This window comes from Pyrgilauda ruficollis, unplaced genomic scaffold (assembly GCF_017590135.1).
Source record: "Pyrgilauda ruficollis isolate IOZ18807 unplaced genomic scaffold, ASM1759013v1 scaffold64, whole genome shotgun sequence".
Classification (NCBI taxonomy): domain Eukaryota; kingdom Metazoa; phylum Chordata; class Aves; order Passeriformes; family Passeridae; genus Pyrgilauda; species Pyrgilauda ruficollis.
Window position 1 is genome coordinate 1,189,119 of NW_024528155.1, and position 16,102 is coordinate 1,205,220.

The following is a 16,102-nucleotide window of genomic DNA, read 5'->3' on the forward strand; positions in this document are numbered from 1 at the left end:
CTCAGATAGAATTTCTTCTATTTCGCTTGGTGCTGGTTGTCTCTTGTCCTGTCATGGAGAAGAGCCTTGTTACCTCTTCTTAATGATGAGATTCCTCCTGACCCTTTCCTTCCCCAAGCTGAACAGTCCCAGCTCTCAGTTGATGTACAAGAGTTTCTAGTTCTTGTAAGAAAAATACATCTTCCAGAGGAAACAGGCCTTAAAAATTGAATTGTTTTTATTGGTGCTGAAACAAATCCACTAAAAAGCTTTGGCTATCTCTTTTGTTGCCCTCTCAGAAAATCATCCTACTCTTATGATGCCTCTCAATGCAGAGCAGAGTACAAACTAACATAGTTGGACAGGATCCCTGTAAATGCCACTAGGCTATTACTCACAGAATGAATCAGGTTGGAGGGGACCACAGGAGGTTATGTGGTCCAATCTCCTGCTCAAGCAGGGCCATCCCAGAGCACATGGCACAGGATTGTGTCCAGATAATTCTTGAGTATCTACAGTGAAGGAGATTCCAAAATCTCTCTGGGTAACCTGTTCCAGTACTCAGTCACCTGCACAGTAAAGGAGTTCTTCCTCATGTTTGAGTGGAACTTCCTGCACATCAGCGTCTGCCCATTGCCTCTCCTGCTGTTGCTGAGCACCTCTGAGCAGAGCCTGATCCCTCCTCATGAAGCCCTCCCTTCAGATAGTCATAGTCATTGATGAGGTCCTGCCCCAGTTGTCTCTTCTCAAGGCTGAACATGCACAGCTCCCTCAGCCTTTCCTGGTAAAGAGAGATGGTCCTGTCCCGTACTAGTAACAGCCTTCTGCTGGACCCACTCCAGGAGCTCCGTGTCTCTCTTGTACTGAGGAGCCCAGAACTGGACACAGCACTCCAGATGTGGCCTCATCTGGGCTAAGTAAAGGGTGAGGAACACCTCTACACCATTGCTGGCAATTCTTTTCCTGATGCACCACAGAATGCCATTGGCCTTATGTGAGCCTTGTTGGCTCACAGACAACTTGTGTTTTTGGTTAGAGCTTGATTAGAACTAATTATTTGTAATGATTACATTATACATCCTTGAAGAAAGTTTCTTTTAGGAATGTAAAATTCTTCAGTTTTGATAGAGATGCCATTAAGCTGTTTAGATACAAATCCGGCATGTTATCATATAATTCTTGTTTCTGGTGTTTGGCCAGGTGTATCTTTAAAGCATGCTATCATGTCACATATCAGGTAGCACTCACTGCTAAATCAAATTCCTTTATTTCTCTAGTTTCCAGCAGCAGCTGGAACTGTGGGGTCTCAACTCTTCTTGGAAATGCACAGAAACCAACAGGAATTGCAGATGCGTGCAATAAATTCAGACCAGTGAAGAGGGTTTCTCCATTAAAGCACCAGCCAGAAAGCTCTGAGAACAATGAAAGTGATGACCAGAAGAACCAGAAGGGAGAATATCAGAAAGGCAGTGATTCTCAGTCTGCACCTCCAAATGATGACCAGAGTCCAGGAGAAGGAGAAAGCCTTAAAAGCAAAAGCAGCGAGCCTGCTGTTCTGCTTGGGGAGCTGGAGCACTATGACCTGGATATGGATGAAATTTTGGACGTGCCTTATATTAAATCAAGTCAGCAACCTGTTCCTTTTACAAAGGTAGCTCCTGAGAAAAAACTTGTAAGTCTGTGTTCAGCCGTGAATGGTCTAAGTGTCAAGACCTGTCCTGCAGGGAGCACAGAGAGCTTGCCTGCTGGCGGGACGCAGTTCTGTGTGCTGTCTGCTGTGAAAGGCGCTCAGCTGAGAAAAACGCAGCCCATTGTCCATGATCAGCACAAGCATTCAGCAGAAGAATTAGAGCTTTCCCAGCCTTTAGTTAAGTGTAGCTCAGCCCATGAATCTGAAGCCCAAGGCAAGGGCTTCTTCAGCAGGACACCTCCTGATCCTCTTGCTCACAAAGCTGAGAAGAATATGCCAAACTGCCACCGGAGGACTTTCCACCTTCAGACGGCAGTGGCAGAAAGCAAGCAGCTAGAGGAGCCGAGTATGACCTGGAGCAGTGCAGGGGGCCCAGAAGAGAGGAGCGAAGAGGTGAAAAAAGTTAAGAGCATCTTAAACATTGTAAAGGAAGGCCAAATATCTTTACTGGTAAGTATCATCTTTTTCATAAGAAACATGGAATAAAAGTGATTTATGATTTATGGTGGTGGTTTATTAGGCTAGCTAAGCTGATACTCATATTTTAAACCACTGCCCTTTTTATCTTGTAGACTCCTTAGGAATTAAGCTTATAGGCTTCCAAATGAAAAGTGTTAATATGTAGCAAAACCAAGATACTAGGTTTGTGTATGCATGGCCAAGATTGCTGTTTTATGCAGTACACTGAAATTGTAAAGAAGGCAGACAGTTTAACTAACAGGATCACCTAAATATCAAATTTAAATCCTAACTGAGTTTTGCCTTTCACATTTGTGGGTCACTTTGCTCAATTATTGCTGGTTTACCGCTGTTGTTAGGTAGAGGTTGATGATGGGAACAGAGAGGCTTCTGTTGTATTCTGATTATTATTCAGGAGTGTTTATGCTGTCTTGTTGCAGTAGCATTCTCAGGGAGGAGCTTTCTGTAAAGCCTTGTTGGCCTCTGACCCATATGAAGGTTTTTTTAGTAAATTCTAGCACTGTGATCAGGCACTGTCAATGATGGTTTCCAAAGTAACTGACTGCAAGTTAGCACAATGATGCAGAGCATGTGATCTCCACACGGAACAGCTGGTGAAGGCACAGTGTATGTATAAAAACTGTTTTTGTTAGATTTTTGTTTAGCTTCTCTGTTTAGCAGTCTAGCTCAAGCACAAAGGCATGCCATTAACATAGAAACAAGGACAAAGGAAGATATTCAAAACTAGACAGAGGCAGAAGAGAGTATTAGATTACTCCTTAAGAAATAAAAGCAAGTTAAATTCATCCTGAAATAGAAATTAGGGGGAAAAAAGAGGACATCGTAGGTAAGAAAATACTTATTTTTTCCAAACTGGTTGAAATCTCTTAATGAAGTACACTTATGGAACAATACTCTGGCGCAACTACATAACTCTAGGAACTTTGTTATTGCTACTTCTTGACTCTGTCTTCAGTCTTCTGTTTTTCTTTTGGAGTGTCTCAATTCAATTGTTTTGTCTTTAAATTAGAATTGGGCAGAAATAATGTGTTACATCATAGTGGTGTTGAGCTTTGAGTAAATATCTCAACAGTTTTTTTCACAGAAACAAGCTATCACACAAAAGTCTTCTACTACTTTTTAAACGGTGCTTAGCATAAGCTATCACTTTTGTGATGAACAGAATTAATCAGGAATGTCTTTCATAAGTCATGAATATTTTCTCTTCAATTACTTATCAGTATAATGCCAAAAAAATTAAAAAGGAAAGAAAACTCAAAATATACAGAAATTATTAAAACGTGGGTATTTTTGCAGCTACTTTGTTGATTAGACTAGTGCAAAGATTTAAACCACTTAAGATCTTGCACTGTTGCATGACAATTGCATGAGAAGGAGAGAAACTTCACAATAAATCAAGCCAATGAACACCCCACTTCTGTCCTTATGCTGATAGTACCCAGGTTCTGTACAGTGAAGTGAAAAGCTCTGGATTTTGACCTGTAGAAGAACATGCCTATTGGGAAACCTCCTTGTGTTTGGCTTGTGTCTGGGGCTGTGAGGATAAATGTATGTTTTTATCCTTAGCTGTAACTAACATAGGCTTTTTTTAACAGCCGCATTTAGCAGCAGATAATCTGGATAAGATCCATGATGAATGTGACAACAATTTGTTGCATGTAGCAGCATCAAAGGGACATGCAGAATGCCTGCAGCATCTCACTTCTTTGATGGGCGAAGACTGTTTGAATGAACGAAACATTGAGCAGCTAACTCCAGCTGGGTTAGCAATAAAGGTAACGGGCCCTTTCTCTTCTGTAACGTGACATAAAGGTCGTTTAGTTTCCTCCTGCGATGGCAGTAAGAAATGCATCCAGCAGGATGTTATTTTTCAAGCTTTGTAAGTGAAGAATAAAAACCCCTGTTGGCTGGTACTATATAAGCAAAGTAAAATGGATTACTACACAAGATGTAATACCCACTGTATAACAATGACAATTTTTACATTGTTATCAATGCATATGCATTAATTTTTAAATCAGTCTACTAAATCTAAAGACTATTTGTTATATTTCAAGCACCTTTCTCTTAACTTAGATTCAGTTGTTTCTTAGGGAGCCTAAGCGTTTCTTGGTTTTTTACAAATACTGGTGTAATCGTGTAAGGCAAGTGTGAGATCAAGTTTACAAAGCATAAAAGCACCCTGAGTTGAAAATTCCTGGTTGTCTAAAGCAGTTGAATCAAGAAAATTTCCAGTTGTCTAAAGTAGTTGATTTAACCATAGTGGTTCTTGTTCTTTAGTGAGAGTGAATGGTTAAATGTTATTCCTTTTATCCTCTAAATACATTAAGAACAAAGAAGGGAAGGGGTGAAACATAATACAAGAGTTTCTGTTTCTTTGAGGGGGTTTATTGTTACTTGCTTCCTGAGAAAGTTTTGGAAGCTGAGAAGACTGATGGATTCCAACCTGCAGTTTGCATATTTGGGACATCGTTTCAATGATCTAGGGCTCTAGTGCAGGTGGCAGGGTTGGCTTTTTTTATTTTTCTGGGCCAAGACATATGATTAGAAAATTAAACTGATCCTGCTTGTACTAATGAAATGCTCTGAAATCTTAGCCTGTATAAAACTGTATAGTTACACTTTTGTGGAAAAGAGGTGCACACCCCACGCAGTACAACATTATAGGAGTTACGGTGATATAAAGGAAAGGCAAGAAAAATAAATATCATTGTATCAGTGTTGAAAACCACTCTGGAAGTAAGAATCAAGAGCCACAAGATTTAGTTAAGCCAGATGACTTAAAGGCTGTTCCAGAACTTTGCAATGACCCAGGACATGTCCAGTTATGTAGGTCATCATTAGAAATACTTCTGCTGAGGCACCCTCACTTGCAGGACGAACTCCAGCACATTCACACTCTTTTCTGTGAATGACAAAGAATGCTCAAGTATTATTGGAAGTAAAGGAACCATTTGTTAAATAAGCCAGCCTTTCTGCAGAAAAAGACAAAAGGTGTTTTTGGCTTATTCTTTAAATTCTTAAACAAACTGGATTTTTTTAATAATTCTGATAACCTTTTGCTCTTCAGTAGAATAGAAACAGCTGGAATTTAGACTTTTTTATTTGCTTGTTTAGAATGGTCAGCTGGAGTGTGTTCGGTGGATGGTGAGCGAAACAGAAGCTATTGCAGAACTCAGTTGCTCAAAAGACCACCCAAGCCTTATTCATTATGCAGGTTGCTATGGCCAGGTATGACTTTCTTTTACTTCTTCAAATAGATTACTTGGATGCTTGTACAAGAATTTGAATTAAAGTTTGTGTGTCATTTTGTGGATTTTAATTACAGGTGTTCTGGATAAGTTGAAGTATATCTAATCTTTCCTAACTTAACCTGTATAATTTTTTCAGCATTTTCCCCTCTAAAGTTGTTTGTTTCTTTCATTGATTGTTTTTTGGTTGTTTGGGTTTTGTTTTGTAAGGTTTGAATAATGTCTAGGAGAAGATTAGCTGGCATATTAGGTCAACCAGTTAATCCTAAGAATGTCTTCACAGAATACCTGTCATCTTGAGGACTCCTAGGATACATCAGAAGAGCAATAAAATTTTGCAATTTAAGAATTCATTATATTGGTAGTGAAGTATGGTGGAACTTCAACATCATCTGTCTAGCTTTAGCCACTTTAGTTGAAAACTACATACAAAAGTAAGTTGTAGATTCACAGAATATTCTGATTTGGAAGGGACCCCCAAGAATCATCCAGTCCAGCTCTTAAATAAAGTGGCCCATATAGGGCTTGATCCCATAAGCTTGCTATTATTAGTACCATGCTCTAGCCAGCTAATTGTAAATCAATCCTGTTTCATACCTAACTTGTCTATTAATATAACAATGAGACAGCACTGAAGTACAGTATTCTAGTGCTTTGCTAATATCTGGAAAAACATATATGCCACTTAGTTACACTACATTCTGTTCTGTTTTCTCCTAAGTAGATCTTGCAATAACCCATCTTCAAGGGACCTTCTCCAGGATCTACTGTGAAAGAAATAGTGATCAGTTATTCTTCTCTAATCTCTTTGGCAGATGGACCATCTTATCCCACTGATTCTTTGACAGACATTTAAGATAAATCATGAAATTACAGAATTATAGACTGGTTTGGGTTGGGACCTTAAAGATCATCCAATTCCAACTCCCCAAACATTGGCATAGACACCAAACATCACTGATTTTGTGCTAGTGCTTTTTACTTTTCTTAAGAGACAGCAAACAAAGTATAACCGCTGAGAAACTAATTCTTTGCTGTGTGTGGTTGTCTCATTCAATGCCATACAATTATTGTGGCATATTTCTACTGCTATCTGCTTCTGTCCAAGCATGAATTTACTGTAGGGGTAGCGAAGGAGAGGAGGCAGGTTTGGATGGCTGTGGAGGGGAGTCTACCTTTTCTCCTGCTGTTTCCATAGTCACAGAGATGCCCTTGTTTTCATGCTGTGCAAAGATCTCCTTTTTTCTGCACTTTCCTACTATACAGATGTTACGGATGCAGGATAGGACCCTGCTGGATATACAGATTACCAGTGTTAGCAAGTTTGCTGTAAACCCAGCTCTGAGGATAGACAATATGTGAGCCAGATCAGAACTGGATTAGAGAAAAGAGTGCTTGCTACTGGGAAGAAAAAGTTTGGAAGAGAAAGTTGCATGTGAACTTAAATTCATATCTTCACTTGATTAACCTGATTTTGTCCTCATCTCTAAAGATATTTATATAAACTAAAGCCAATGAAATTTTGGGTTTTTTTCAGTGAGCTGTGCTATCTACTGCCAGAAGCAGATCTGGCACAATTTATCTAGATTCTTTTCAAAGCAGAACGGAAGCTCTACCACTTAAGAAACACCAGCTACAGTCAGCCACCCATGAAATTTGAAAAGGTGATATATAAATTGCTGCCAAATTTTCTTAGTTAGCTGAATGCCAAACAAAGTTCATGTGTAATGCCTATTATCTTTTTTTTTATAATCCATAAACAACCTTCAAACTTGAGAGAATATTGAGGCTGAAGGGTTGCCAGACTATCTTACCCAATGTGTTAAGGAAAAGAAAAAAAACAACTTCAAGAAATTTAAATGCTTACTTGGCGCTGTCCTGGAATCTTTAATTTATTCTACCATTACTTACACAAGAGATAATCCATGTAAACACTGGTCTTGGCAGAATTACAAGAGTAATATTTTTACAAGGAAGACCTGTTATTGAATCTTTTTCTAAGAGAGTCAGTCCATCCATTGTTTTTCCAGGCATTAGACATGCACGCCATATTTTTCTTCAAGAATTATAATTTCGAATGGACAGCAGAAGGGAGTTCATAGCAAAGTTCCTGTGTTAAAGGTCATCAAACTACAGTCATGGCCTGCCTCCAAGGACATGTCAGCAACATTCTATTTTTCCAGTGGGAGAGGGGACCGCATAAGTTAATCTGGTTGAAGAGAACAAAAGCTCAAAGTCAACCTGTAGCCTAGTCAGCATAGCTCCTAGCAAGGGCTTCTTTAAGCATGAGATTGTGCAAGAGAAACCATGATGGCTGGCAGGCCTTTTCACACTGGGCTTGCCAGCTGTGTCTGACTCAGTTCACCAGTGACAGGAAGGTGGTGGTGCAGTCCTGGGTGCACATTGTTCTAGTCCTGACATAGAGCTTCCTGGGGCTGGAATGTCTTTCTGTCAGGGATGTTGTGGTACTGTGGACTGCACAGGTAAGAGCCAGAGGGTGGGGAATGCCAAGGGTTTGTGGTTTCTCATCTCCAAAGAATCTAGGAAGACTTTGGGCAACCAGTCTGAAGCATGTCTGAGGATCTAGAAGGGATCCTGTGCACGCCTTGATAGTGGTACAGTTCTGGAGAGTACAGTGTATGACATTCCGATATGCAGATCCCTAACAAAACACCTTTGTTTTACACATCAGGACATTTGTCTTCCTGTCTAATGTCATTATTACAAATGCAATGTGTTGTTTTCACTCACTCCTACTCCTCTACTGTGAAGGGATACTGGGAAGGCCAGCTTATTTAATTAATATCAAGTGATGGGGCTAGGATTAGCTGTAGAGTCAGTACTCTTCAGCATGCTACCCCTTCCTTTTGTAGGCCATGTAATGATTTAAGTGGTCCATGTTGAAAGAAAGAAGAAAGTTGTACTTTCTTCTCCAAAAGTCATCTGATGGAACCAAAGTCAGCAGCATCTCCCAAATTTTCTTGAAATCTTTTTGTAGAGAGATTTGAATTATTGTTGGTCTAGATTATGCCAGAGAGGTATTAGTAACTGCTAAAGCATAAGCATTGTAGGTCTTAAAAGTAACAGATATACTGAATATATCAGTTCCTATTACTTCACAAAAAAAGTGTTTGTTTTTCATTGTCTTAATCTGATGAATTTTCTTACTATCTTTCCTTTTGTCTGAATAAATTGAAGACTATAAATCTGTTCCCAAAACCGTTTTTCCTGTAAATGCATATTATGAGTGAAATGTGGCATATTTTGATATATGATGATTTTGTTTTCCCTAGTTTTAAGTGAAAAAAAATTTGTTTTCTTGGGTTTTTTTGGTCAAGGATAAATTTGTTGAAACACAAACTGTTTCAGTAGAGCTATGATGTGATCACTTGCCTGTGATCACTTAGTGTACAGGTAGTGCTAAGTACAGGTGATTGAATAGGGCCACACACTTGATTTCCTTGTTGATAAGATAAATGACTAGAAAGCATCATTTGCTCCATGCTGATTGTGATCATAAAATTACAGAACATGCTTAACATTCTGGTCCCTAATACGTTCCAAAGAAATATATTATTTCAAAGCTATGGTTGTCTTCCAATTCTGCAGATAAGTTTTGCTAAAATATTTTTCTTTTAATTATTAAAACATAGGGGCAATTCATAGGAGTAGTATAACCCTTCTTCCTTGCTGGCCAACACCACTGGCATATTGAGAAAGGCTCAAAAGTATTTTTAAAGGGATATGTGATCTGTAGTCATCTCTCCATGCTGGCTGTCAGCTATGTTGGACATTCAGCCAAGGAGAAGTGAAAATACCTATGCCTTCACCCTGTAATAAGAACAAAATTGCTGCTAAAGTGAAGATATGAAGAAGATAAGCACCAGACAGAGTAGCCCTCTGAAGCAGTAAACAGAGACTCAGATGCGTGAATGGTCAGAATCATCCTGGCGTGGCTCTAGAAGGGTCCTCTCCTTTTCACTAAGATTAAAATTTCTGTAGTACTTTTACACAAAAAATGCAGGTTTATATCCAACCTTTTTAGAATTTTCTTTCTTCATTTTTATTCTTTCTCTTTTCTACTTAATTACTGCTCAGAGTCCTTTGTGTGCTTTCAGTTCTGTTTTATTTAGGTCTACTTTAGTTTTCCACATTTCTAATTTTGGGTGATTATGTATGTGTCACTGAAGCTACTGAGGTGCTGCAGGTTAAGTCTGTGGATCAGCATTTGCCTCAGCAACACTAGAATCCACAAAACTCCCTTGAACTGGAGCTCTGAGTTGGTATAACATGATAGATATCAATGCAAGGTATTAAAAATACGCGTTTAATTAAAAAAGTTTTATGCTAGGAAGTAATTTCATCTTTTTACCTTTTCAGATAGAAAAAAACTGGGAAAGCAGCTGTAGTTAGCTTTCATGGACCCCGGTTTTCTATGTAATCTGTAGATTTAGTCTAGATTTTCAATATGTATTGTATTCATTATGGCAAAATGAAATTTAATCTGGAATGGCATGGGAAGTTCCTAGAGAGAAGAAATTTTTTTTCCAAATAAACTCCCTGGGGAAAATAAGAAATCAAAAAAACTTAGTGCACATATGTAACTCTCCACTGTTTTAAAAGAATACCCAAATAAATGTGTATTGCACCTACATACACACAAAAAGGGTGGTATTAAAAAAAAAAAAAAAAAAAGTTTCTACTTCAGTTTTGGCTTCCAGACCTTCAGTGGCAAGTTTTTGCAGTCCACATCTCCCCATCCTTCCCAACATGCAGGGCATACAAATGGTCCATGAGTCAATACACTGAGTTCTTAGGGTAGCTTTATTTTCTGGTTTTAGTTGTGCTGCTTCTTCTTTAGCACAACCACACAGAGATGGGGAATGATTGTAGATTTGAAGAATCTAACTCCTCAGCACTGTGATCTGGGCATAATCCTATTTTAATTTTCCAGTGAGGCTTTTGTGAGGTCTGACCAAATTTCTCAACCTGATTTTCAGCTTCATATATGGGTTATTCTTCCTCAGGTTTCATCACCAACCCAGAGGCTCACACAATCTTCATGTACAGTTTCTCAGAATGTGCTACAGTACTCATATTTTTTCTATTGTTTCTTCTTATAAAATAAAGTATTTCAGCTTTTTTTCCTGGGGGGGAAAAAAACCTCAAAACCCTCCAAAAGACAAACCAGATTTCCATGATGCACTAAACCTACAAAGGTAAGAGGGACTGAAAACAAGGAATTGTTGGATAGTATTAGTAATAGATGACAGCACCAGTATTTATTTTCATTATTTCTTATCTTTTGTGACATTTTTTTTCCCTTAGGAGAAAATCCTTCTGTGGCTTCTTCAGTTTATGCAAGAACAAGGGATTTCGCTGGATGAAGTTGACCAGGATGGAAATACTGCTGTTCACATAGCTGCTCAACATGGCTATCTAGGATGCATACAGGTAGAATGACAGCTATAGCAGAAACCTCTAAACTTCAACCTTGAATGACCAAAAAAAATTATTAGAAATCTAAGTGGGAGTAATTATTGATACATTAAAATATATCAGAAGGAAGAACTTTAAACCAGTAGGAGTCAGACTGAAATCCTGAAAAGCTGCAGGGTTTGATTCTATTCTCAAGTATGCTGTTGTAAGCCTAAATTAACTTGTATCGCAAGATGAAAGCATGATTATATTGTTTATATATAAGCAGCTAGTGTGTATGTTTTTGTGTTACAAAAGGGCAGCCAGTGCAGATATGCATACTTTTCTCATTACTCTGATATTTTCCTTCTGTTTCTTTTTCCATTGAAAAAGGATTGTTGTAGCTATCCAGCTCAGAGGAAGTATAAAAGATAGTTTTGTTGAACAATTTACACCTTGAATAAACCATCCTTCTCAGACTTACCATCCTGGAATGAATCTGTGCTATACAATGAAGATTGGTGCTGATTTCTAACTAATTTTCAGTAAATCATCTTGGCCACTGAAAACAATATAGTTCTGTTTACAGAGGTGCTAAAAATGGTGTAATTTGTTCAGCTGAGAAGGCTTACATATCTACAGTACTTACAGGAGCCAGACTAAACCAGTTTAGATACCTCCGTCCAGTATCTGTGTTCAGTGCAGATACACCAAAAAAGTCATGGAGTTGAACTGGATGGCTGGTCACAGAGTCATAGAACCATTGGAGTGGTAAGGCTGGAAAAGACCTCAAAGATCATCAAGTCTGACCAAACTAGCACCACCACCATGTTCACCATTAAAGCATGTCTTCAAATGCAACACCCACACTGGTTTTTTGTCCACTTCCAGGGACAATGACTCTACCACTTCAGCGGTCAGTCTGTTCCAGTGCTTAACAACCCTTCCTGTGAAAATTTTTTTCCCAATAGCTGTTCTAAACTTGTGGCACAACTTGAGGCCACTTCCTCTCATCCCATTAACTTGTTACCTGTGAGTAGAGGCCAATTCCTACATGTCTACAACCTCTTATCAGGCAATTGTAGAGAGCAATGTTCCTCTTCAGTGTCCTTTTCTCCAGACTAAACAACCCCAGCTCCCTCAGCCTCACAAGGCTTTTGCTCCAGACCTTTCCCAGCTCTGCTGCACTTCCCTGGGTTTGCTCCAGCACCTCAATGTCTTCCTTGTTGTGAGGGGCCCAGAACGGGTCACAGGGCTTAGGGTGTGGCTTCACCGGTGCCCAGTACAGGGGTATGGTCACTGCTCTGGTCCTGCTGGCCACACAGTTGTGGACACAGGCCAGGATGCCATTGCCCTTCTTGGCCACCTAGGCACAGTTGGAGCATGTTCAACCCCTGTCAACCAGCACCTCTAGGTCCTTTTCTGCCAGGCAGCTTTCCAGCCTCTCTGCTCCAAGCCTGTTGTGCTGCTTGGGGTGGTCCAAGTGCAGTTGAATCTCACCTAGCTGGCCTCAGCCCATCAATCCAGTTTGTGCAGATCCCTCTGCAGAGCTTTCCTGCCCTCCAGAAGATCAACACTCCTGCCCAGCTTGACATATCTGAATTTATGCACTTGATCCCCTTGTCCATGTTGCTGATCACATTAAACAGGACTGGCCGCAGCCCTGAGCTCTGGGGAACACCACCACTGACCAGCCACAATCTGGAGATAAATACACTCACCACTGCTCTCAGGGCTCTGCCATCCAGCCAATTTTTCACTCAGTGAACACCATAAGCAGCCAAATTCTCCAGAAGAATACTCCTGTGGGGAGTCATATCAAAGGGTTTATGAAAATCTAGGTAAACACATCCACAACCTTTTCCTCATCCATTAGGCAGGTCACTTTGTCACAGAATGAGATCAGGTTGGTCAAGCAGAGCCTGCCTTTCATAAACCCGTGCTATGGGTGAGATTCCCTGGTTGTTCTGTACTTATTGCCTGAGGCTGGTCAAGGTGATCTGCTTTATTAACTTTCTGGCACTGAGATCAGGCTGACAGGCCTCTTCTTCTCTGGATCCTTCCTTCTTCAAACCCTTGTTATACATGGGTGCCAAGTTTGGCGACTTCCAGTCACTGGAACCTCCCTGGCTGATCAGCATTTCTGGTAAATTATTGGAGGTGAAGCAACTTAACTTTGTGTTAATTGCAGATGTACCCTCTGTCCATCAAATTTGCTAGAACCATTAGTCACAGGAGTGCATTTCAGTGATTGTGTTGTTGGCACTTTGAGCAAAAGTGTTTTGGAGAAGAAATAATAATAAAATTATTCCAGGAAATTGCAGAGAAGTATTTGATAAATAAACGAGTCATTGCAGAATAACAGATAAAAAAATAAATAACCTCTTGGCAGAAAGGCAAGAAATAAAAATTAAAGTTATTAAGTCAAGTTAGGGAGGAAAACATGTCTAAGAAGGAGCAGGAATTCTCCAAGGACTCAGATATTATCAGTAAACATGTTATTCCTGTTACCACACAGAACCAATCCACATCACTCTTTGGACTACTGCAAATACAGAACATTTGTATTAGTACAACCCTAAAAGAAATACAGAGAGTTAATTTTCATTAGCTAACCTCTCCAGAGAGCTAAGTATATTTGTGCACACTGTTATGTTGGATCTACAGCTGCAGAGCTATTATTATTACTATTACTATTACTATTATTAAAGTCTATTTATAAATTTAATCACCCAGAAGACATAACTCTGTAAAAGCCAGTTTGAGAATATCACATAATAAAAAAAGAAACACAGGTTGAGCTGAGTGAATAGACTTGAAAAGAAGACAGTCAAATAGATTTGGATGACATGGCCATCTCTGCATTTTCTTACTGAGGGAACATGTCTTTTTTCTTAAAGACTTGAGGAATGGATCCTGTAAAAACTCATACAAGAATAAAATAAAGAAACCATCACATCCATGCTGAATCTCGTGGATTTACTATTGTATTGTAGCCAATTGCTATGATCAGTTAGAAAAAATGGATAGAAGAAATGATTATGATTTGTTGGTGGGGGGCACTGTTGTGGTAGAGGGTGTGCTTAGGGATTCTGTGGAGTGTGTGTTTAGGGTTGCTATCTCAACAGTGCCTCATCAAGATGTGCAGTGCATTTGAAAGAGAAATGGGTATAGATTACTTTGAACAGAGTAGTGACATCTGCAGGCTGTTTTCATGGATAAAACTAAACAAAGAAGAGACTAGCCCTACTTTCCCTGTGAAGAACAAACCTTAATAAATGGCTTAGAATTCTAAAGATTACTTTATTTTAGTAAATATGCAATTCAACAAGTGAGTTTTGTTGAAGTGAGGCCATGAGAAATAAGTTATGAAAGTATCTAGTGGTGATAAAAATATGCAATGTCAGTAATATCACTTCACTAACACCTCACAGTCTTAAGTGTAGTTGATATTTTGAGCTGTGAAACAAAATAAGCTCTGTGCCCAGTAAGCTTACAGTCTAATTTAAAATAATGTACTGTGAATAATCTGGTAAGAAGAAAGAAGTGATAAAGGAAACAGAGAAACTATAGGCAGCAGCATAAAAAATGAAGAATCACAGGCTGTCAGTGATTCTCTGGCCCACTTACTCACCGTGCTTATGAGCATATGACGCTCCTATCATGTTTCAAACTGTATGATTACTTTCTGCAAGGTCATAACTCTCCTTTGTTTTCTTTCTTGACAAATTAAGTCCAACCTATTGACACGAGATGCAGTGCTAGAGTTCATAACTTTCCTTTCTGTACGGTTTTAGCAGACCAGACAGACCACCCATTCCACTTCTCTCTCAGCAGACATCACGGATCTTTGTGATCAGCTGAGTCACTCCAACCCTCAGTGAGGGTTGGATAAGTCCAGCTCTGCTTGGATAAGTCAACCAAGAGCACAGCCAGGCAATTCCTCTTCTGCATGTGTATGCATAAAGTTAATGATGCTGTAGCTTCTGGCTGTACAGAATCACAAGTTTTCGTAGGGGTTGGTATCAATGCGTATCAAAGCATTGCTGAGAATATTAAGGTCCTATTTTACCTACTCCATCAATGCAAACAGCTCCTAACTCTGATTATCACAAACAGATCATAAGGAGGGAAGACTTGGTCTCAGATCTTGTTTCAGTTATTGGATGTCTTCAGGTCAGCCAGACAGAACTTTTTTTGCACATAGAATCAGAATAACTCAAATGTCATGCTTACAACCTGGATGGTTCTCCAGCAGCAAGCTGAGTTCTCTGCTGGTGCTGTGAGTAACACAGGGATATACATCAGAATGTAAGATCTCATTTTTCTTGAAGACTAAAAGCTGACACGTATTTCAGTATGTCTTTAAAAGAAAATAGTGACTAACCAAGCCAAATGAAGGCAATGGGATTCTCTCAGCATTAAAAAGCCACAGTGACCTAATCCCCGCAAAATTCCAGCTAGATTGATATAGTCTTTGTTCTTATATATGATATACAGTTCTTTATGTGCAATAAGAAATTTGTGCCTATCTGACCTAAAGTATCTGCCCTATCTTTCATGTCTAAGCATTACTTAGTTAAGGAGTCAGGACACTGAGATATCCCTGTGGAGTGTTTTAAACATAGGGATTCTGCTGTGGTAGAAAATGGAGAGTTAAACCGTAAAAGGAGTCAGCAAATACTGTAGAAAAACATTACTAAAATGAGATTCTAAGGGCATGTTGCAATACCTTGCAGTGTGCAGATCCCAAGAAAAGACCTGGTAATCTATTACAGCTCATCACTACCCACTATAAACTGGCTAGCAATGTGTTCATGCTGCTGCTGATCTGGACCCAAATGCCATCTAGAACAGGTGTCCTGTGTCTTCTTTTCTAGGTCTGCCATGTGTAAAGTTATCACAATGTTCTGTAATGCACAGATAGGTGCATCTGCAAAAGTTTGTTTCTGTGGTACAGGAGAAAATCAATGCATGGCCAAATAAAAATCCTCTGTTTTCATTTGGTAGTCCCACTCTCTCTATGAATGCTATAAGAGATGCTATGCTGTACAAATGAATGAACAGAAAACAAATTAATTTAGTAGAACTTCAAGGGGAGAGGAAGGAATAACATATAAAATGTAGTCTCTTTATAGCTCTTCTGAATGGCAGCTCACTCTTCTATGTTACTCTTGCACCTTAGTGGTAGATTTTATTGGTATGTGGTTTGAATTCAAGCCGCAAACAGATTTGTCAGTGACTGAATTTTAAATGTTACTGGCTTAGACTAATGTTTTTCAAG

General features: G+C 39.3%; 1 protein-coding gene across 2 annotated transcripts in view; it reads left to right on the forward strand.

Moving 5' to 3' along the window:
• The window catches only part of LOC121362576 (synuclein alpha interacting protein), an 88,046-nt gene that overhangs the window by 55,168 nt on the left and 16,776 nt on the right, over positions 1 to 16,102 (forward strand). For both annotated transcript variants that reach the window (XM_041484188.1, XM_041484189.1), the window contains exons 4-7: positions 1,257 to 2,119; positions 3,745 to 3,924; positions 5,267 to 5,380; positions 10,729 to 10,854. In XM_041484188.1, coding sequence (XP_041340122.1) covers positions 1,257 to 2,119; positions 3,745 to 3,924; positions 5,267 to 5,380; positions 10,729 to 10,854 — 1,283 coding nt within the window. The remainder of the gene's footprint in view (positions 1 to 1,256; positions 2,120 to 3,744; positions 3,925 to 5,266; positions 5,381 to 10,728; positions 10,855 to 16,102) is intronic.